Source organism: Cavia porcellus, unplaced genomic scaffold (genome assembly GCF_034190915.1).
Source record: "Cavia porcellus strain 051 isolate PalLab524CR breed Dunkin Hartley unplaced genomic scaffold, mCavPor4.1 scaffold_20, whole genome shotgun sequence".
Classification (NCBI taxonomy): Eukaryota; Metazoa; Chordata; class Mammalia; order Rodentia; family Caviidae; genus Cavia; species Cavia porcellus.
In genome coordinates, this window is record NW_026947503.1 from 11,627,302 (window position 1) to 11,650,249 (window position 22,948).

Consider the following 22,948-nt stretch of genomic DNA (forward strand, 5'->3'; position numbering starts at 1 on the left):
ATTGCAAAACACTACCTCTTTCTGTTTTATGTATGAAAATAAAAGTTCATTATTCTATTTAAAAATTTTTATTACATGTTTGCAGTACATAGTGATTACATTTATCATGGAAAGTTGGTATTTGTACATAACACATGTTAATTGTCCTCTCATGTGTCCCTCACACCAGTTAATCATTACTTCACTCACACACTCATCCTGTTACTTCTCACTGCATGCATTCTGAAGTGAGGATTAAGTGTTTAATTTACACAATGGAAAAATAAGGGTAGAAGCTAAGTGAAGTCTCTTATTAGATGATGCTCACTTTTTGCTTCTTCAGAGAATCTAGTTGGAGTTTATTCTTTTTGAGAAAAAATCTGACGCAGTTTTACCTTAGAGACATAAAATGCTTACTGCACAGTAGGCTTACTTATTAGGCACTTAAGCACTGCAAAAATAATTTAGTTTGCATTTCACAACAAATTGTAGCCATAGTCAAATTCAGCAGACACTCGTTTTAGATAATCATTACTGGTTTTTGAAGAATTTTACTCTGCCCAGATAAGCACAATAAATGTACATAACTCATTTCATTCATAGGTATTTTATAGTTCAAAATTTTATTAGGCAATGATTCTAAACTTTTTTTAATACTTCAAGTGTACCTTAAGGCTACAGCAAAAATTCTTCAGTCCTTGATTCCAATTTAAATGAATCAATGCTCTTTATTTTGAGAATAAAGGAAAGAAGCCTAGTTTGTAATTTGCAGGAAGTAAAGAACTTTGTATGCCCTATAAAGCATCTTAAAATTTACGCTAAATCTCAGAAATGTATCCATGGTTTATAGCAAGTGAACAATAACTATTAGTTAACTGCATCAACAAATATATGCTATGATAAATATGGGATGCAAACATTGAGGAATGATGAAAAATGACATCAAGGTAACAAAAAGTTTAAGAGTTACTGGCAGATAGATCTCTGTGAATTACTGTTTAACTGTGAAATGCTTCAGAGGCAGTGGTGATTGAATTATTTTGAGAAGCACAATAATATGGCTGCAGTTGGAGGAGGATTGATATGTGAAAGGGTTGCACTGCCATCCATCATAATGCCACAATATTAAATGTTGAATGTTTGCTGGTGCTCTGCTGGACCTGCCTGTACTATATATAAATATTGAACAAATCTTTGTTTGGAAAGTATTTTATCCAAAACAAAAACCAGACTCCAAATGAGTTAATTTAAGTATGATAGCTTAAAATTTAGTAGTCATGTGATTATTATTTATAGTCATCTACCTGGATATTTTCAACAAAAGATAAACTTATGACAACATTTACTTAGGTTATTGAAACTGATATTTTATGCAGTTTATGTTCATTTCCTAAGGAAATGACAAATGGAAATTTATTTTATAGCTGAAAAAGAAAAAACAACATTGTCCCATGTGATGGAAAGGCCCAAATATATACTCATTCCATAGATCTTAAAATTCTTGCATGCAAATCAACTATTAACACTTGGCATTAAATTATTCACATTCCTATTATAATGTCCAATCAAATATGATTACAAATAATGAATCCACGGAGCATGATCTCATGTATGTGCATAAATGAAATTTGAACACAATGACAAGTTGACACAGGAATGTAGATAATGCCAGAATATCAGTCTTCTCTTTGATCAGTACCTGCCTTGATCAACTTCTACATTTGGAATTAATCATATTTCAATGGCATGTATTGTCCCATTGAAATACTTGTTAAGGCTTCCATAAAGATGTCTCCCCAAAGCCTCATGCACTCATAGGTTGGCCTTTTGGGAGGTCCCTGGATCTTGGGTATGCGATTCTGGATTACTCTACTTGTGGGCGTATCCCTGGGTGTGACATTGGGAGTTGAAGCCTGGTGGGGAGAGATGGGTCACTGTGGTGTGTCTTGGGAGAGTATGACTGCCTACTGTTTCTTGGATACCTTGCCAAGGACTACTTTTCCTCTGTCATGCCTCTCTGGCATGCTGCCTTGCCTTGGAGACAGCTGACCATAGACTGAAACCCATACAACTGTGAGCTAAAATAAATTTCTCCTCCTATATCTTATGGATATTGAGTATTTTGTCTCAGCAAGAGAAAGAAGCTAAAACAATACTGTTAGGAAAGTGGAAAGAACACTTTTCCTCTACAATTTTCGTTTCCATCAACTTGAGTCTGCAGATAACCACAGAATGCCAAGACAAAATATATATATTAACTAATACTACTCTTCCTTGTATTTACCATGAAAATCATGCCAAGATTCAGATATCAGAGAAAAATCGAACATGTAAAAAAAATTTTTTTTTTAGTAACAGAGATTGAACTCATGACCTCACACTTGCCAGGCTGGTGCTTATGCCCTGGCCCTATATGTAAAAAATTTTTGACACTGTGTTCTTTAAATGGATGGTACATAAAATCTTAGGAATAATGAAGAACCCATCAGAACTATTACCTTTTCTCTGAAGTATCTATGTGCCTATGCTTGCTACCCTCCTGCCTCTAGGACAACATAAAGGAGAAGAGGTTTATTTTGGCTTAAGGTTTGTAGAATGTTCAGTCTATAGTTGGTTGTGCTTTCTCAAAGCAAAAATTGCCATGGCAGAATAAAGCTGCTCATCTTATGGCAGCCAAGGAGAGAGGAGGAGCTGAGTGGGAATATTCCCTCCCAGGCACACCTCAGTGACACATCTTTTCCACCTAGGCCCCTCCTGCTAATAGCATATTTAGTCATGAACTCATCAATGGATTAATTCACTGGTGTGATAATGATCCCACACTGATTAATGACTTTTCCAAAACTCTGCCTCTGAACATATGAGAATTTGGGGGGACATTCTAGATCTAAATCATGACAATATTTGAATGTTAGTAGATAAAACCACATGATAACAGGGAAAAGAGCAGAAAGAGTATACTGAACACTGGAGAAAGCTGTACAATAATTAGGAAGTGAACATAATAAGATTCACATGATAGAGAGCATTTGATAGAAAATCACATAGGCACATCCCCAGAAAACAAAAACAAACAAACAAAAAACTAGTGATTGGGTAACTTGCCCTGAAGGAATCTTTCCAGGTCTAGCTGAGGCAACGCAATGCCACTGATTTTTGTCCACTTTCTCCCTGGCTTGCCTTCTGCTTTCTCTTTTTTTAAAGCAGATTGTTTTGGTACCAGCAATCGAACTCAGGGCCTTGCACTTGAAGCAGACAATTGTGCTGCTGAGCTGCATCCCTGGCCCTGTAAAGTTTTAACCCCGTACTTTAAGGTAATCCCCTTTTGTATGGTTAAGAATGCTCTGATCTTCTTTTTGACACTACTTGCAGTTTTTGAAAGGAACTATACTAAAAAAAACATTTTCAATTTTCATAAATTCAAAATTAGTTATTCCTTAATAGATAATTTCCAAGGATTTTACACTCAATTATGAAGTGGGCTAACATAGTCTAGAAGAAAATGTAGGCACGTAAAGCAGATGGCAGCATATCAACTTACACACCTGTACACTGGATTCTCTATCTTTGCTATGGAAATTCTATTTCCTTCATGACACAAACACACTGAATGTTCCTAAAGGTAGTTTCAAATGCCCCAGACTCACACACTGCCCTGTCCCTGGGGGGAAGTGTCCCATTATCCACTCACAGAGCTCTTATTTTCTGCTCTATGAGTATCCTGCCTGCTGGATTGTTTAGGCAGGTAGTCATGGTGTGGATCTTTTCAAGATGACTCAAGCTCAGCTAATCTAACATATCCACGTGGTCCACAGGAAAACTCACTCACTGCTTTTCCAGCAATGTGAAGTGCATCTTGTCTCGCTGCTGACTGGTATCTCTGTATTTGGCTCTCATGAACACCTCAGTCCCCAGTTTGTTTCTTGATCTTGAATTTATCATGGCGACAATAGAAACTTCTGTGCTCCAAACTCAAGTGCTCCCTGAAATTCCCTGTGCATTGGTCTTGTATCCACCTGCGCAGCCCTGCAGGACTCTACAGTTTTGGACTCATGGTCAGGGGAGGAGTCAGTCACCTATTCTGATGAATGACCAACATCCTCTAAGTACCTCCCTTGCTCCCATGGCGGCGGAGGTGGTAAATGTCCTCCACTTTTCTATTCTTCTTTGTCATGATTTAGATCTAAAAGAGTCTCCAAATCTCATGTATGGAAGGTAATTGGATATTGGGGTCATAATACCTAACGTGCTGTTAGGGGGCTGGTTGCAGATAGGCACTGGGACTGTGACCTGGAAGGGAACATTCTTGGCCCAACTCTCTCCCACCCAACTCTTCACTCCCTCTGCTGCCCTGCCAACAGGGCGTGAGCAGTTGTCTTCTGCCCAGGCCCTTCCACAAAGCTCCGTGGAGCCAGGTGACACTGGGCTCACATGTGAGCCTAAATAAACCTCACCCTCTTTAAGCTGAGAGTGTTGGGTGTTTTGTACTAGCAGTGGAAAGTGACTGAGAGGCTTCCACAAAGACTCTCAAGGAATTCTCTTACACCCTTCAGTCTGTTTCAAAGACTTTCTTAGTGCTTCATCCATTATCCACATCTCTGGGGCCACAGGACATCTTTGAGATAATAAGAAAGTCTCATTTTATACACTTTATTTATCAATTGTAACATACCAGTTGAAAACATGAAATCTTAGTAAGAACACAAAGCAACAACAATAACAACAAAAACTGTTGGTGAAATATTATCCAGGCAAAGGATTGGAGACATTGGTCTATTATGAAGCACTGATGAATAAGATCACAAGAATCTGGTATTTGAAATACTCAACCTAGACTGAGGATTTACTGCTAAACATCCACTTCAATTTGGGATTTAATCCATCCCCTGATTGTTGGACACAATCTGCTTTATTGTTAACAGTTTCACAAAGTGCTAAAGGAATTAAATAGAACACATATCATATGGAAGATGGTGAGCCATTTCAAAAAGATTCTGTACCACATATTTTTATTTCCAAAGTTCTAACCTCACTAGTACCAGAGGGGTCACTCTTAAACTCCAGAAACTAAAGAAATTTAGCTATTCTGAAGAAGCAGGTGTTTGCATGCTGAGCCACATTCTGAGATCTAAATATTGCAATTAAAACCACCAGCAAAACAAGGCATGATTTATTCTTGTCAAAATTTGTGGAACTCTTCAGAAATTGTGACTCTATTTCCACCCAAACTGAAAATTTATTTTCCAATTATGTGGCAATAACTTCAGTTACTAGGCGCCATCTGCTCAAAGTACATGGTCACTGAGAATTGGAACACCTACATTTCTTGAATAATTAGCAGCACTTAAAAATCTTCAGCATCTTTTAATTCAATAGCATTTTCTTTTTCTTTATAAAAATTGACTGTTGACTGCATTTTATCTGCATTTTATGTAAACCATGCTCCCTAAAGTAAGTATAAAAAATTATTTAAAAATAAAACTCCATCTGCTATTCTTCTTTATTGAGGTAATCCCAGTAAATGCTCCTTAATATATAAATATATTCACACACAATTGCAATTATACTGAATGTTATAAGTTATTTAACCTTGTGTATTGCGTTTGCTATAAGCACTTCAGTATACTAAATATTCCTCAGGGATAAAATTGAATGAATGTAAAATATGCTACTACAAAGCTGTGCTACAATTTGTTTAATAATTAACTGTTTTATGAACAATGACATTAAGCCAGTGCTTATCTAAAACAAATTATGCTGCAACAGGTAACTTTCAGCTCAATTTGAGACACAGTTTACTTCTTTTATGCTGGCTCATTGGGTTTACTGTATTCTTTTATATAAATTTTAGATAATTATTAATGTCCTTGGTGATTACATATATTGGATATTAAAATCTGAATCTCTGGCTCATGTTATAAGCTCTTGTAAGAATAACACACTGCCAACCGCTTTTCAGAAATACCTTGGCTGATACAAACTCAAAATATATAAAGAGAGAATCATTTAAATGTTTTCCTCCAAATTCATAAGAAAATCATGTTGAGTATTTTCTTTATAGTTTGCAAAACTTGCATTTATGAAAATATTTCATCTCAGAGTTTCACTAATTTTTTGTTTTACTTAAATCTAGAAGGTGGAAAACATTATTTCTTAAATATTTGTGACAAGTCCTTCAGAACTGGAAGACTGAGCAATGTAATAACATAAGCAAAACATTCCCACTTTTTTTTTTGGTCTTTTTCCTTTTTTTTTTTTATCGGTACCGGGAATCGAACTCATGACTGCCTGCTTTCAAGGCAAGCGCTTATGCCGCTGAGCTAAATCCCCAGCCCCCTATTCCCACTTTTTGCATAGTGCTTTTTTATTTTTAGAAAATGCATGTTAGGGCACAGCAACCAGCCTCAGCATATCACTTAATTGTTGCATCCATATATCGCCTTTTTATTTACTTCATTTTAAATTTTTGAATGGCATTTTTTGATGAGCGTATGTTTGAATTTTGTGAATCTGATTTCTCTTTTATAGTTTCTGCTTTCAGTGATTCATATAAGAAATTTTTGTCTTAAATTGATGCCTGAGTATGCTGTACATAAGGAGTCTGGGTCATTATTTTCCATCTAAAAATCCAGTCATTTTAGGACAATTTATTTAAAAAGTTTTACTTTTTTTCTCCAAATGACAAAGAAACTCATGAAAAATGACTTTGGTGTTCTTGGCGAAATTATTTGCACATATACGAGGCTCTATTTCTTCTCTCTACTCTGCCCTATTGATTGTTTTGTTATTCTTTGTCTTGATTACTGTCACTGACAGAGAGAGCTCTAAAAGTGTTCTCATATCAATTTTGTTCTTACTTTCCAAGATTGTTTAGCTAGTGATAGTCTTCCAAAGGCATTTAAAATGAAATTTTCATGCTCTTGAAATCATGTCTGGCTTTTGGGACTTTTATGGAGAGTGGATGCTGAATTTCCCAGATCTTAATTTGGGAGGGTTATTACCTTACCAAAATTAAACTTTCCAATCATGAACATAATTTAACAGTTCATTTACTGAGATCTTTTAGTTTTCAGTGTGGAGGTCTTGTTAAGGTTTAGATCTAAAATGTCCCCCACAGTCTCATGTGTTCAGCGGTGAGACTTTAGAAAGGTGATTGGATTTTGGAGATATACTCATCAGCGGATGAATACATTAATGAATTTATGACTGTGCTATTTGCAGGTGAGGCTGTAGGAGGTGAACCAAAGCGGGTGGAAGGGTATAGTTTCATTCCTGACTTTCCTTGTCTCTCTGCTTCCCAGCTGCCAGGGGGTGAACAGCTATCATCTGCCGTGGTTTTCCAACTTCTGTCTTGGAGCAGGACAATCATGGACTGAATCTCTGAATAAAGAGCCAAATTAATCCTTTCCTCCTTTGAATCCTCCTCTGAGGATACCAGGTATTGGGTCCCAGTAAAAAGGAAGCTGACTAATGTAGCTGGTGTATCATTTTCCATTTTTTTCCCTAAGTATGTGATGATTTTGGATGCCTTAGTAAATGACATGTTAATATTTAATTCTATGTTTGTGGCATATATAAAATATAATATGTAAATACATGTAATTTTTAATATCAACATTCATTCCTTCAATAACACTAAATTCATTTATTATTTATAGTTGCTTTCTGGAAGACTTTTAATATTTTTCTGGTACACAATTTTAGATTATACTTCTTTATCAGCTTTTATGATTTTACTTTATTTTGTAGTCATATGATATAGATCAGATTCAGTAAAATACTATCAGGAGTGAGAGAACATACTGTTATCTTATTCCCAGTGTTATGTGGAAAGCATTCAAGATTTTATGGATAAGAATGATCTTTTCTGTAGAATTTTTGTGATTGTCCATTAGTTTCAGGAAATCCTCTTCTATCTCTACATTTTCAGGAGATATTTTAAATGGATACACTGATGTTACATTTCATCAAATGGATGTTGTATTTCACCAAATGTCTTTTATATATAAATTTTAATTTATAATTTTCTCTTGATCAGTTAATTTATTAATGTGATAAAATATCTATGGAATTTTGGATGATTTGCCAATATTGAACTGGAATATTTGTCTTTTTAAATGTAATATTCCATTTAATTTTTGATAATTTTAAAGAATTTGGGGTATGTATTCATATAAGATGTTTGCCTCTAGTATATATACTTGAATAGAGTTTGGTTTTGGTATCTAGGTTAGCAATTCTATGAAATTAATTGTGATATTTTTAGCAATTTTTAGAATAGTGATGATATTATTTCTTCATTAAATATTTGATATAACTCAAAGATGAAGCGATATGAGGCTGGAGTTTGTATAAGGGAAGTTATATGATGATTTAAATTTCATTAATGGTTATAGGGCTCTTTAGATTTTCTATATCTTCTTGAGTCAGACTGGATAATTTAAATCTATTGAGCAGTGTGAAGTTTATTTCAAAACAAAAACAATCTGAGCAAAAACTGTTTTAATAAAAATAATTTATTGAAATTTGTTATTAAAACTAATGCCTTACACATATTAACTTGTTTTATTTCATATCATTTCTAAGTTATTTCCTTTATTTTTAAATTATGTTCACCAAATGAGCATTAGAAGTGTAAATTTTATACTATATCTTATTTATAAAAGTTATAATAAAGGATAATACTTTGACTTTTCCTGTATGGCAAAGCAGAAATTTAGGTCAACATTTTTTCAAAACTTTAACGTTTTTTGTATTATTATCTGAACTCTAGGAACATTATTAGAATTAAGATTTTAAGTTTGCTCAAAGAAAAAAAAATTAAGCATTATAAAGCACTGAAGTGTGTAGCTAAAAATCAGTGATTCAGATATCCATTTTGAGAGACCAAAAAAGAGCTACCAAGTAAACTCAGATTTGTAAAGCAACTAATGAGCAATAATAGTGAATAAACAGAAATTAATAAATTCAGAATGTGAATGTGTTAGTGTGGATTTTCTCAGAGCTCTCTTTCCTAGGCTTGTAGGCCCCCTCTCCGCTGCCTCTTGTATTTTATTATGGTTTTTCCTCTCTCTGTTTGTGTCATAAATTGCAGTTTATGAGAATATGTGTCATACTGGACTAGGGCACTGCTACACAAGCTCATTTTACCTTACCACTTCTATAAATATCCTATGTCCAGATACTTTCAGCAGTCTGAATTACTGAGGATTAGGATTTCAATATATGAATTTTAGGTGGGAAAAATATGCAGCCTATAAAATTACAGAAAAGAGGCTTAAACATAGATGAATCTCTGGGAATGCAAACTAAAAAAAAAAAAAAAAAAAAAAAAAAAAAAAAAAAAAAAACAAAACGCCACAAATAAAAAGGAATTAAAGAAAGGAATGCCACTCCCATAGAAATAAAAATTTTATTTGAAGATAATGCAACCAAACTATGATTATATTCTATGTCCAGAATTTCAAAACTTTGCAAGAAGTGGACACATTTCTAAAATCATGGTAGATTTTTAGAAAGTTAATTATAATTCAGTGTATTATCCTCAGCTTTCAAACATAAATGATAAGGACAATCAATGGAGGCTGTTAAAATATTAATATCCAGTGCCCACTGTCTGGAGACTCCTTTATTGCTAGGAGAGCCTAAAGTTCTCTTGTTTAACACACTGATGTGAATGCCATTGAGATGTTCATAGAAGGTCCAGAGAAATATCGTCTTGTTCTTAGTTAGACATCATCCTTGGTGTTTTTTGTGGGATATCTTATTCATTTGTCACAATAATCCTGAATGAAGTCAGAAGCAAGAAATTCATAGAATTTTATTGATCTCATCAAGTCTTCGTAACATGTAAAAATGGAATACAGTTCAATGACATACTGACTTCTGTCATACTGCATGTTTGATCTTCCTCCTCTGTGCTATATTTTATATTTCTATATAAATGTACAAAAATGACCATCAAAAACTAGACAGAAACATAAAATCTTAGTCTTATATATAAAATTCAATTTTGATTTTTTATTTCTTTTTTAAAATTTTTGTTAGTTTTATGCCAAGGAAGGATCCATTTAACCCAGTTTTGTTTTAAGTTCATCCTTGGAGCTTCCTAGCCTGTTTCTCCGGGATGAATTGAAAGCTAGCATGGTGTAGCTGCTGGTGCCAAAAGAGTTTCCAGCTTTCGCAGGCTGTTAACAGGCATTCATGCCCCTCTATCCTCATGGAACTACTTCACTTTGCTGTCCTGTGCCCTATCAAATCATGCTCCCAAATAATACCTAGAGACCAATTTGGACCTGAAGATAACATGGATTTTCCCTTTATATCAGACTCAGTTTGGGACACCTGGGGCCATCTTTGATTTCTTACAAATTAAGTTCCATTATAATACTTTGTACTTTAACAGTATGTCTTGAATCCATAGGGATACTACACTTCTAGCCCTCTTTTGAAGATACCTCTAAATTATGTGGTAGATATCAGCCTTGTCACTCCCCCAAATGACTTTCAGTGGAAAGAAAAATGGCAAGGCATCTACTTCTTTCTTTCTGTAAACCTTTTAAAGGACATTTTTTTTTCTTTTTCTGGTCCATATCTTGGAGAAATGAATACTTCTTGATTAAGTATTCCACTGAAAAAAGCTTTTGCCCTCCACATAGCTATGATTGTTTTCAAACTACACATTTTGTTCTATTATTTGTGTAAGGGATTTTCCTATGGCAAATGAAGCAGCACCTATCCTTTGGCACTTCAAAATATTTCTTAAAGCATACATCTTGTTTATAACAGCATGATTAAATTTTATACATGTGGATCCTTTAGATTTGGAACTGTAGCAAGGAAACCTACAAAAAATCTTTCATTCCCATGAAGCATCTATGGTAAAATGAGGCAAAAATATATATGGCATTGACTTTTATCATGCTTCAGTGCATACTGAAGATGAAGTGAGAAAAGTGGTACTTCTAAATTATTTTTAAAATTATATGCAGAATCTATGTAAATCAAATAATGAAATTAGAAGAGTTCAATTCAAGGCTGGACAAAGTAGCTGTGACCCACTAAAGGCTTTGTGCTGTATCCAGTGATGTCTTCTTCCTGCCAGGATGGTTACTCTCATTGTCACCACATTTCAGCTGCCCTTGTGGATCAGCATTTATAATTACATTTCATGAAACTTAAGTTCTGGAGGATATGTACATGTCTCATGTGCAGAAAGAGATGAGACTTCTAAAGAGCTTTACCACATTAACATATCATAATCATCATTTATGATTGGTTTTACTCTCAAGGTCACTGTAACAAAGTACTCAAAATTAGGGGACTTAAAAAAATAGAAACTTATTGTCTCACAGTTTTGGAGGCAAAAACTGCAAAGTCAACTATGGCAGAGCCATTCTCTCCGATACTCAGGGGAAAATCTACGCTTGTCCTTTTAGCAACTGCGTTCCCAGGCAGCACACGTTCCTCAGCTTGACGATGCCCATTGCTTCATTTGTATGGCTGGCTTCTTTTCATGTGTCTTTGTGGCATCTTCCCTTCTGTATATCTGTGTCTCTGCCCAAAAGTCCCCTTTTCATATGAATACAACGGATGCCACTGGATTAGAATGCATGGTAACTACCACATTAACTTGCTTACTTCTGTAGAGACATATTTTTCAACTAAGACAGCATCCAGAGTTACTGAAAATTGGAATTCCCATGCTTTCTTTTTCAGTGGGACACTTGGTACAATCTAGGAGGGCTGCACTGTGTTCATTCAATGGATTCTTTCATTTCCGAGAGCAGGTCATCATCACTGTTGTCATCAGAGTCAAAATATATTGTCTGGAATGCATTTTGGGAAATGCTAGATAGACCATATAGACTGCAGGGTCACCTATGGACAAATCCATAAACCTAGAAAACTTTTGTTACTGGTTATAGAGAATATCTATACAGGTAAATATCACTGACTTCACATCACTTGAAAACTTAGGGAAAAGTGCTAAACAGTTTGTTGTTACCATTGACATTGCTTTCTAAGTGGGCTTTTTCACACGCTGATGAATCCTGGTAGTACTAATTTTAACTATGGATGACCATTAAGAATTTTAGACTGATCCAACTGAGAAAGCTTATTTGGAGGAATAAAAAATAATTTTAAATTTAGGTAAGCTATTTTGATTAGCATCAATCATAACTATTCCACAGTGTTTGTTTTTATTGTAGCAGGCATTTTATTATTAATCTGACAATAAATTGCTCCACTGCTATTTTTTCTCAGTTCTTTGTTTAGTCTCAGAGGACATACATTTGAACCTCTGTCATGGCTTCTCTGATTAATTGATTACACTTCTGTGACTCTTGACTTTGAGCTTGAACATGGGACTTCTTTGGGTACTGGAATATTAATGGACATGAAATATGCAGAGGCTTACACTATGTTACAAGTTTTGCTTTGCTATTTTTTCATTACTATTTTTTTGTTACTTTGGATACCTGCAACTTTTTATGAGGAGATTGAGTGCACCTGTACACATGTGCACAATGCCTGTATTTTAGGCACAATTTCAGAAGAATCTAGTGTAACTCAGCCATTTTCCTTATGCATGAACAATAGAGACAGGCTTATAGTCCTTTGCTATGGAGGGTTTTTTGATGACTGAGAGCACAATGTTACTTTATAAGCATTGGTTATATATCTTGATTATAGGTGTATGTCCCTCACTATTTGGTGATTTCAAGTCTACATTTCCTGGATCTTGTATACATATGTCCTCACATGTGTTTGACATATCAATATTAACTGCATGAATGACATTCAAATGTGTTTAGCTCAAGATAGGAAGCATGTGTACTGTGGCAAATGAGGTGGAGTTTAGAATCATTAGAATATTCCTTTAGTTATAAAAAATTGTTATACATATGTTTAGGGTAAAAGTAGGAACACTTTCTGAGTCTGGTTCAATCACAAGCAGAACCACTAGGTCCTAGACAAAACAAAGCCTTCAGATCTGATGCTGAATAAATCAGATGGCAGTTTGAGGTTACATTTCCTATTTGTTTTGGGATATTTTCTTTTTTCCCTTACATGGAGAGATCTTTCACATAGAAAGCAAACTGGACATTTTCTCTGTGACCCTTCAAGCTTCAATAGCTTGAATTTTTATTTACAAGTGAGTTACTTCTTTGTTACACACACTTTTGCTATTAATGATTAATATACAATATTGCTTTTTTAGAGTTATTATTGTTGTTAAAAATAACTATGTTATAATACCATGCATTAACATTTTCCAAGATGAGTATGGAATCTCAAATATTATGGTTCTACTCAGAGATCCTGGATATTGTAACAATTTGAAATGTCGTATCAAAGTTGAAATGTTTACTTCATATGCTCTTTATTGTGACAGTGTCACTTGAGATCTAGTGTCTAGAAATAAGTGTGTGTGCGCATGAGTGTGTAAGCTTGTTTAATTTTCTCCTGTACCATGTGGGTTCTGAGTCATTGTGAAAACAGCTGACAGCCCTAGATAAAGATGATTAAGGCAAAAATTTAATCAATAAATCCTACTATCTTAGCAACACATCTCTTTCACTTTTAAAAATTATTTACGTCAATATCTGGTCTCATCTAGCCTCAAATTAAATAAGATAAAGCTGCTCAGAGAGTCAGAAAAATGGAAGACAAGGAGTGATTTTGAATGTCAAAAAAGTGCAATAATCAAAGATCAAATTGTGTGACTTCTCTTGATCATAGAATATCTCACATCAATTGCAAACCATGCCAATGTAATTTATTATATTAATTCTTTATGCATATGTATTTAATGTTTTATGAGAAAAGGTTCAAACTAAATGCAAGCACATGACTGACAGGATAACAAAGTAAAGTTTTTGATTAAGGGTTCATTGTGTAATTTAAAACCAGAGTGCCTTCTCCCACAAAAAAATTGAATCTGTAATAACAAATCTCTCATAATGGATTTGTTTCAATCTGTGCATACTAATGAGTTGAAATGTATTACAATGTTAAAGATTTTGTTTATTTTAGATTTGTTATACACGAAAAGTCTGCAGTAGTGATTGCGAATCCATGAAAAGATAGTTTTTAAAGTGTTATTTTAATTTTAACTAGCTAAAACAATGAGTATCTTCCTTACATATTTTAAGTAAAATAAGTATGCCTAATGTCTAAGAAAGAAGCAAAGCAGTGTTGGGCTCCAATGCCATCATATACCTGAAGAAGAGGCTCGAAGCAGCTAAAATCAAATCTTAGCCTTGACCTCAAAGTCTTATAATCTTTGGTAATTAACTCAAGGGGCTCTTGAATGGAATTATAATATATTTAGGAGGAAGCCTGGTGATTAGGAAGTGACAAAATTCTTGTAAGAACTTGTGGCAATCTGTGTGTACAGTTTTCTCCCAACTGCATATATATATATATATATATATATATATATATATATGCACACATACATACTAGAATTAATAAGCAAGTCTTGGTAGAAATTCTTAACATTCTTTATCTTTGTATTGTCTTCCCATAGGATAAGTACCAATTTAAAAAAATGTTGTATAGTTATTTTTAAGGCGGATAAGTAGAAATGAACAAATACATTATCTAGTCTTAGGAAATACACCTTAAATAAAGGGGGTGCAGATTCCATAAGGCAACTACGGTGATTGTATCTGTAATCTTGGGAGTCAAGAGGAAGGTGATTCCAGGGAAAAAAAGATATTTCTCATCCAACAATTCTGTCTTTAATACTAAATACTTAAGAGTGTTAGGGAGTATATGCACATGCATATCTGTATGTATGTGTATTATAGTAAGATTGCTAATTTTCTTACAGTGTACCTTTGTACACTATAAGGAAGGTACCATGTACATTTAGGAGCTCATTTAAATGAACTAGATAACACCTTCTTTAGCTAAACAATTACTCATAAACTGGTTAAATATATATTTTAAAAACATATCTTTTTGTATGTCAGGATTATCAAACCAAATAAATATAACAAAAATTTGTGACATTGGTGATACTACAATTTCAAGTCTGCTGTAAAGTATTTGCAGAAAACTTTCTGTTTTCTTTGTGCCTTCTTTTTAAAAAGAAGAAAAACTTGCCTTTCATGTGGCTGTCACATCTAATTTCATGGTTGTCTTAACTTGAAATTCCAAACTGAAAGTGTCCCTTTCAATTCTAGACAAATTAACAATATCATGAAAGTAGACACAAAGATATAATGAACCAAAAGATCACACCAAAAGACCAGAAACAATTACAAAATTTTAAAATGAAAGTAGATAATTTATATAAGAAAAGATACATAATATTCCTACCCACAAGTTTAATTTATTTGCTTTTTCACATTTCATTTATATAGTGTTTGATAAATTTTTATAGTAAAATTTTTTCCTTCTTTTCTTAAACTGAATAAATACTATGCTTTATGTGGCACAGTTACGGATGTTGGGTGCCTAACATAGTTGTAAGAAAAAATCAGACAAATGCAGATCTGAGCAAACATACAAGAAAAAGTGGAAAACAAAAGGAAGTGTGACTAGAGCACAGCAACACTTTTTTTGTGTGCAAACTACAAGTGGAAACACTGTTGTCATGTATGTATATTCATGATCAAAGATTAGGAGGAAAATCTTGATTTTTTTTTGCATTTTATTGACTAACAAAAAGCAGTGCTCTCATGGGCTGTATGATACTAATGGTTGTTAACAACAAGCCAATAATCATCAAGCATTATCATGGTGCACTTTTATTCTGTGCTATCTATTTTGTAAACTATAGATAATTCCATAATTCTTTTTCATAAGTAATGTTGAGTTCAGCCAATAACCTTCAACCTGTTCCCAAACTGACATCAAACACTAGCAATATTGAAAACTTTATATTTTCACATGATCATATGATGGTGGTGATAATGTCAATAGTGTTAAAACTGATAGAAATGAGCTCATGATTATTAATAATATGTGTATAATTTAAAACCTTATGCTAAATTATAAATTCTTTTCATTAGACGTGCTAATCAAAAACACACAGCATACATTTTTAAGAGATATCAGCAATGCCTGCAAAGTCAGAGAACAATAGACAACACTGCTAATCACATAAGGTTCAATTTTGTAATGCTTCGTGATTTCATCTACTGTACTTTCCCTGATTGTATTAGCTAAATGCTGCAAAAGCTGATTACCTGGTAAGTTAGATTTGTTATATAAACTCCAAAGCTAAACCAACTCTCAAAGAGAAAATAGAGATGCTACATACGCAAAAGTCTTATATACCATGACTTACCCTACTAGATTTTCATTTGAACAAATGACAGTGCCTCAGATGAGAAACCATGAGACCTGGCTTATTCCTTACTGGTTGTGGGAAAGTTTCCTAGTAACCTGGTTTGATCATTTTTTTCTTTTTTTTTAAACTATGGGGTGAAACATCTCTGAGGTCCTCTCTACTGTCAAAATTGTATAGCTAGTACTGCACTCTCTACTACTAAGAATGAAGTTTTCACTGACCATTCTGTTCCCGCTGCACTCCTGCGGCCAGTAGGTCTGGCTCTCCAAGGCTGATGTCGTTGAGCCTGGTCCCTAGACACTCCATGCAGAGGTGCTTGCACCACTCCTCTGCCTCCAGCTCTGAAAATGAGAGAGAAAGTTATATGCATGTACAGAAATGTCACAATGTAATCTATTATACAATTAGCAAGCACTAATAAAAAATTTTTAAAAACAGAATGAGAACATGTGTCAGTGTCAGTGTAGTTCAAGGGACAGAAAGCGAGGGAATGCTTCTTGAACAATTTTTCCTAGTAATTTTCAAGTTAAACAAAAACGATATTGAAGAAGTGAAAGTAAAATGTCCACCATTATTTCCCACTTTTGACATTGAATTTGCAAGTTGTTTTAAATGATCCCTGTGACTCTTCTATGCAGGGTAATGGTCAGCGAAAATTTGTTTCTCATTTAAAATATCTGAGATTAATTTAACTCAGGTTGCAAGTACTTAGAAAAAACTTTAATTATAAAATTTAAAAATCACATGATTATTTGAAAGAGCATCAGACTAGAGGAAGTAAGTGAATGTTGCCCTGACTGTGACTTAGACTGGAGGGGACTGAAGAGGGGATCTCTGAGTCATTCTGAATTTCTATGGGTAAACAGATTACCCTGAAAACATGACCACGATTCCTTTATCAACATCAAAAGGAGGACAATCTTTTCTTTTGAGGAAGTGAGGTAGGTTCTTAAAAATATCTGTCCTCTTTGGAAAATTCCAAAGACATGGATTCTAATTCCAATTCTAAGACACTGATTAGATGATTATTGTTTTTGCAATGATTACCTCACCAATTCTTTATATTTACAAGATTTTTTCTTTGCTTTATCATAACATAGAATCTTGAAGTATTCAAAGTGTTCAAATCTCCAAACATCAAAGAATCAGACTCTAACCAAACTCCCTGTGTGTGGAGCCAAATGGGGGTTGGAATTATATTTGTATTCTATATCAGATCATTGGTCACCACTATGATAATTGGAACCAGGTCCTCCAGCTATTTTACTATGCAAATGCAAAAGAGTTTTGCATGAAGTTGAATATTTTGGAGTAAACGCTAATGTCACTTTACAGAAGTTGTACTAGAACTTTTGCATTAACCTTTGCCCACAGAAAGTTGTGACTTTCCCATGTAGCATAATTCTGTAGTAGAACTGTTTAATATAGATTTCTATCATATTTCTTTCTGTCTCTGGAAGACATTCCAGCCTTTCCCTTGGCATTTTAAACTCCCCATAAAAAGTTATCGGTGACAGGTTTCATGACTCCAGGGATTTAATACTAAATGCTCTCCTAAATGGTCAATATCAACAAACCTGGGCCCTCCTTCCTTCCTGAGTTTAGTCACAGTGTCTTAGCATCAAAAATAAGTCTAATCAACCAATGCTGTGACAAAATTGTCATTTATTTTTAGACTTATCAAGACCAGAGGATATTGTTAGAAAATGAAGCAGAAAGAACACACAGTTCCCCCAGTAGAGAAATTCTAACAGAAACTACAGCTGAAGCATTCACATCTGCAGAGCAATTTTCTTTACTTTAGCCACTGTCCGCTTAATTCTGGCAATGCCCCTCAGGGGTGTGAGTCATATTATTTTATGTCAAAAATCAGATAGATTCTCACAAAAGCCTGACTCATTCAAGTGAAGTCAGAGGCCAGGGACTGTCTGTTTGGTCATTTCCTAGGACCCAAGAAATAATCTTTTGTAAACATAGGGCTATAAACATAATAATTCTGTGCTGAGGTTCATGGCTTTCTCAAAAATGAAAGATCTTTCTTCTTGTAAAGAGGGAATTCCAAACTTCATAGAAAAAGTTTGGTGGAAACAAATAGCATGTATTTAAAATACTTTTATTTGATATAGGCATTTTAATTTAATCCATAAAAGTTTGAAAGCTTTTCTAAAAATAAAGCAAAATTTTACAGGTTAAGCCTTTTTATAACCTCTATATTATATTTAGAAATTTTAAATTACTGCTAAAGGAGATAATATGATTGTATCTTCTTTTTACTTCTTATTGGTTTGAATTTTTTGAGAACTTTACTATTTAAAATCATAGGTAAAAACACAATCAATTAACATCTCATCTGCATTACTCTACCTAACAGTATTTTCAGTTCTCCATAGATAGATATGAGAATATCTAATAAGGTATTTGGAATAAAAATAAAAATGTGAAATATGACAAGCACCTTGGTGCTAGTAATTAGTAAGTGCATACCTAGAGGTTGAAGAAGGTTCATTCAAAGTTAAGATTAAATAAAAAGGGAAATCTTATAGACCAAGTTCTTTTTGTCATTTGTTTAACCTTTCAAGTTTCTTATTCTACACATAGTATACAAATAATTAAATTTCTTTAAAAAGACTATAAACTTTAAAATATTCTTTAAATTTCATACTTTTTTCTCATTATGATAGAAACACTTTTTCACTAAGAGGACCTTTTCCAATAGAAAGCATCTATGGCTAAATTCGTAATTCTCTATAGCAGAAACCCAAAAATGGTTTCATTAAATATAGGATTAAATGAAAAAGTTCAGTAATTTTCAAAACAAAGATGTTTGGGAATAACAAAACATTTGATGAAATCAAATCAAATTAAATTAAATGGTGACATATGTGACAAATAGCTTTATTGATTGGAGAGAAATGATGGTAGGGGTAGTGCAAAACAGAATTCCATAGGCAAACAGGTGGTTTTCTCTGGGTGTCAGCTCCTTTTCATTTCTTCTTTACAGAATGTTGGGGACAGTGTGACTATATAACTTTGAATCTTTACATAAAAGTTTCAAAGAACAGATATTTAATAGAAAGTTTTTAATGTCTATTGACAAGATGATTAGCTTCAAGCTTTATTGCTTTCAATAAATTTGGTCCCTATGATAAAGACAATAATGTTAAATGATCCAAAATGAGCTATTTTTGAAAACCAAATTTAAATCCACACATATAGAAAATATGTTATAAGCCAAATTCACAGAGCAGAATTTTTTAAAAAAATTTATTTAAAAGGAAAAAGAGAAAAAACAAAACAAAACAAAGCAGTGCAAGGGTACAAGTAATACAGAAATACAAAAAAACAAAAACAAAACAAAACAAAAAACTGTAAGAAATCACCAGTTAATAGATTACACATTATCGTCTTAGAGATAGTTGCTCAAATCACAGTATCAAAGCATACAAAATGAACATTCAAACAGAGAGACTGCAAACAGTTGTGTTCAATGATCCAACCAAAAACATTAATCTGGTCAGCTATTTAACACCCCTCAACACACTTGCAGTTGTATCGTTTAGTGCACTTTTTTTCCCCTCTCTTTTTTACAACAAAATTTACACATTTTGGGTTTTATTACTTTTCTTTTTTTTTTTTTGGAAGAGAATAAAGTCAAATATGGCAAAACAAAACTGTTAGTCAAAACCAAGGATAGACATAGTACATGATGTAAGAACAGAGTACAAGGTTATCAACAATGGTTACCATAATGTCTCTTGTTTACTTAAAAAGAATTGTCTATTTCATTAGGTATTATAAAGTTGAACAAAACAGTAGAGAACAAGACCAATAAAACTTAAACATTGTAAACATTACAGGACTTCCAAAGGAGATAATAGTCAAACCAGAATGGACATCTTAGTGAATCTTATTGCCTTCAAAGTAGTTGCCTATACCCCCAAACTTGATACTATCATACAGAATAGAACAGAGTCTAATCAGTCAAAACAAGAGAGTGGGAGTATTACAGAATTCAAATAAAGTTAATAGGAAATCAAAAAAAGTCACTATAATATATCCTGCTAATTTTTAAATTTTTTCCCCTTAATTAAAAAAAACATAAAAAATAACTAAATATTTTTTTTTTAGTGAATAAGGGAGAGATTGAGATAAAAGAGGACATAGCAATATAACAATACAGGTCAAAGCATGACTGTTTCAGCAACCTAGTGCTTCACCACCAAATAACCCGATTTAATAGTAGTTACCATAATGTCTATTTTTTCCTTGAAATATTTGAATATAACTTTATATACTATAGCTTCAAATATTTCCATATCAAGAAGCCCAGAATAAAGCCTTTCCATTAATAAGTGAAAACTTTATAAGGCTTCAAGGCTACATAATGGGGAATCATGATTACCATATACTTTTATATATTTGAATCATTACTTACATTAGGGAAACTATTCGGTATTCACACATGCGAGATTGATTTATTTCACTTATGAGTATGGTCTCAAGCTGTGCCCATTTATTGATAAATATCTCAATGTGATCCTTCTTTATAGCTGAGTAGTACTCCATTGTATAGAAATACCACAACTTTTTTATCCATTCCTCAGTTGATGCATACTTGGGTTTTTTCCAAGATCTGGCGATTACAAATTGTGCTGCTATAAACATAGGTGCACATATATCACTGTGGTATGATGCTTTCAGTTCTTCTGGGAATATGCCTAGAAGAGGAATAGCTGGAATAAATGGGACTTCCAATCTCAGCTTTTTGAGAAATCTCCAGACTGACCTCCACAAAGGTTGTACCAATCTACACTCCCACCAACAGTGTAGGAGAGTTCCTTTTTCCCCCACAGCCTCTCTAGCATTTGTTGTTGTTGGTTTTCTTGATCCTGGCCATTCTTTCAGGTGTGAGATGGTATCTCAGTGTGGTTTTAATTTGCATTTCTCTAATGACCAATGATGCTGAACATTTTTTCATGTATTTATTTGCCATTTGTATTTCTTCATCTAAGAAGTGCGTATTCATCCAGATGCCCATTTTTGGATTGGATCTTTGAATTTTGGGGGTTTGAGTTTTTTTTAATTCTTTATATGTTTTAGACAAGAGTCCCTTGTCTGAGAGAGAGAGTTCACTAAAATCTTTTCCCAGTTTGTGGGTTTTCTTTTAACTATGCTGGAGATTTCTTTTGACATGCAGAAACTTTTTTATAAGAAGTGGTCCCAGTTATTGATTCTGGGAAGTATTTCCCATGCGGTTTGAGTCCTGTTCATGAATTCTCTACCTACTCCTATGTCTTCAAGGTTTCTACCCAATTTGTCTTCCAACAGATTTAGTGCTTCTTTTTTAATATTCAGATCTTTGACCCATTTAGATTTTAATTTAGTACATGGTGATAGACATGGGTCTAGCTTTAGTTTTCGGCAAATGGAGAGCCAGTTTTTTCCAGCACCATTTATTAAAGAGACTGTCGTTCTCCCAGTGAAACTGCTTGGCTCCTTTATCAAAGATAAGGTGTTTGAGTGTGTTTGTAGTTGTGGTTGTATCTTCTAATCTATTCCATTGATCTTTGAATCTGTTTTGATTCCAATACCATGTTGATTTTACTACTGTTGCTTTGTATTACAACTTCAAGTCAGGGATTGTGATGCCTCCTGCCTTGCCTTTACTGCTTAGAATTGCCTTTGCTATTCTAGGTCTCTTCTGGTTCCAGATGAATTTTAGGAGTAATTTCTCTAGATATATAAGGTATGTTGATGGTATTTTTATTGGGATTGCCTTGAATCTATATAACAGTTTTGGGAGAATGGCCATTTTCACAATGTTTGTTCTTCCTATCCATGAGCAAGGGATGTTTTTCCATTTTCTGAGATCATCTTCAATTTCTTTTTTCAGTGTATTATAATTTTCCTTGTATAGGTCTCTCACTTCTTTAGTGAGAGTAATTCCTAAATATTTCATTTTTTTTGCTTGCTAATGTGAAGAGTGTGGTTTCTCTTATTTCCCTCTCTGTAATTTTGTTGTTAGTGTATAGGAATGCTATTGATTTCTGAGTATTGATTTTGTATCCAGCTACATTACTGAATTTATTTATTATATCTAAGAGTCTTTCAATGGAGTTTAGGGGGTCTTCAATGTAGGGTATAATGTCATCTGCAAACAATGATAATTTCACTTCTTTTCCTATCTTTACCCCTTTTATTTCTCTCTCTTGCCTAATTAGAGCAGAATTTTTAAAAAGTATGGCATCAGTATCATTTTACTTTCAAAGGTTAAAGCAAGACTAATTTTGCACGGGAATCGTCACCATAGCTAGTCCTCACTAAGTCTTGTTTTATTAATGATGTTTGGAAAGTGGAGATAAAATACTCCTGTTTGTATTTGGCATAAATAATAATTATTAACTATATCTAACTCTTACTCTTGCAGATTTGCTATGATTTGGTGACAAAGATTATTTTTATATTCATTAATGTACTAAGAACATGTTTTGTCTTAATCTGATAAAAATATTTCCCAAGACTATACATTAGAGAATATAGGACTTTCTTTGGTTGTCATGGAAAATTTATAATGCTAATAAAATATAACAGCTTTATGTGGCTTTCATTCTAGAAAACTACCAGCTACTTGTTTGATCTTACTCATATTTTATAGACTTT

At 33.6% G+C, this 22,948-nt stretch overlaps 1 protein-coding gene across 1 annotated transcript in view; it reads right to left on the bottom strand.

The window, feature by feature from the left end:
• Window positions 1–22,948, bottom strand: part of Dok6 (docking protein 6) — a 457,708-nt gene that overhangs the window by 149,787 nt on the left and 284,973 nt on the right. The window contains exon 4 of the mRNA XM_003466521.4: window positions 16,510–16,629. Coding sequence (XP_003466569.1) covers window positions 16,510–16,629 — 120 coding nt within the window. The remainder of the gene's footprint in view (window positions 1–16,509; window positions 16,630–22,948) is intronic.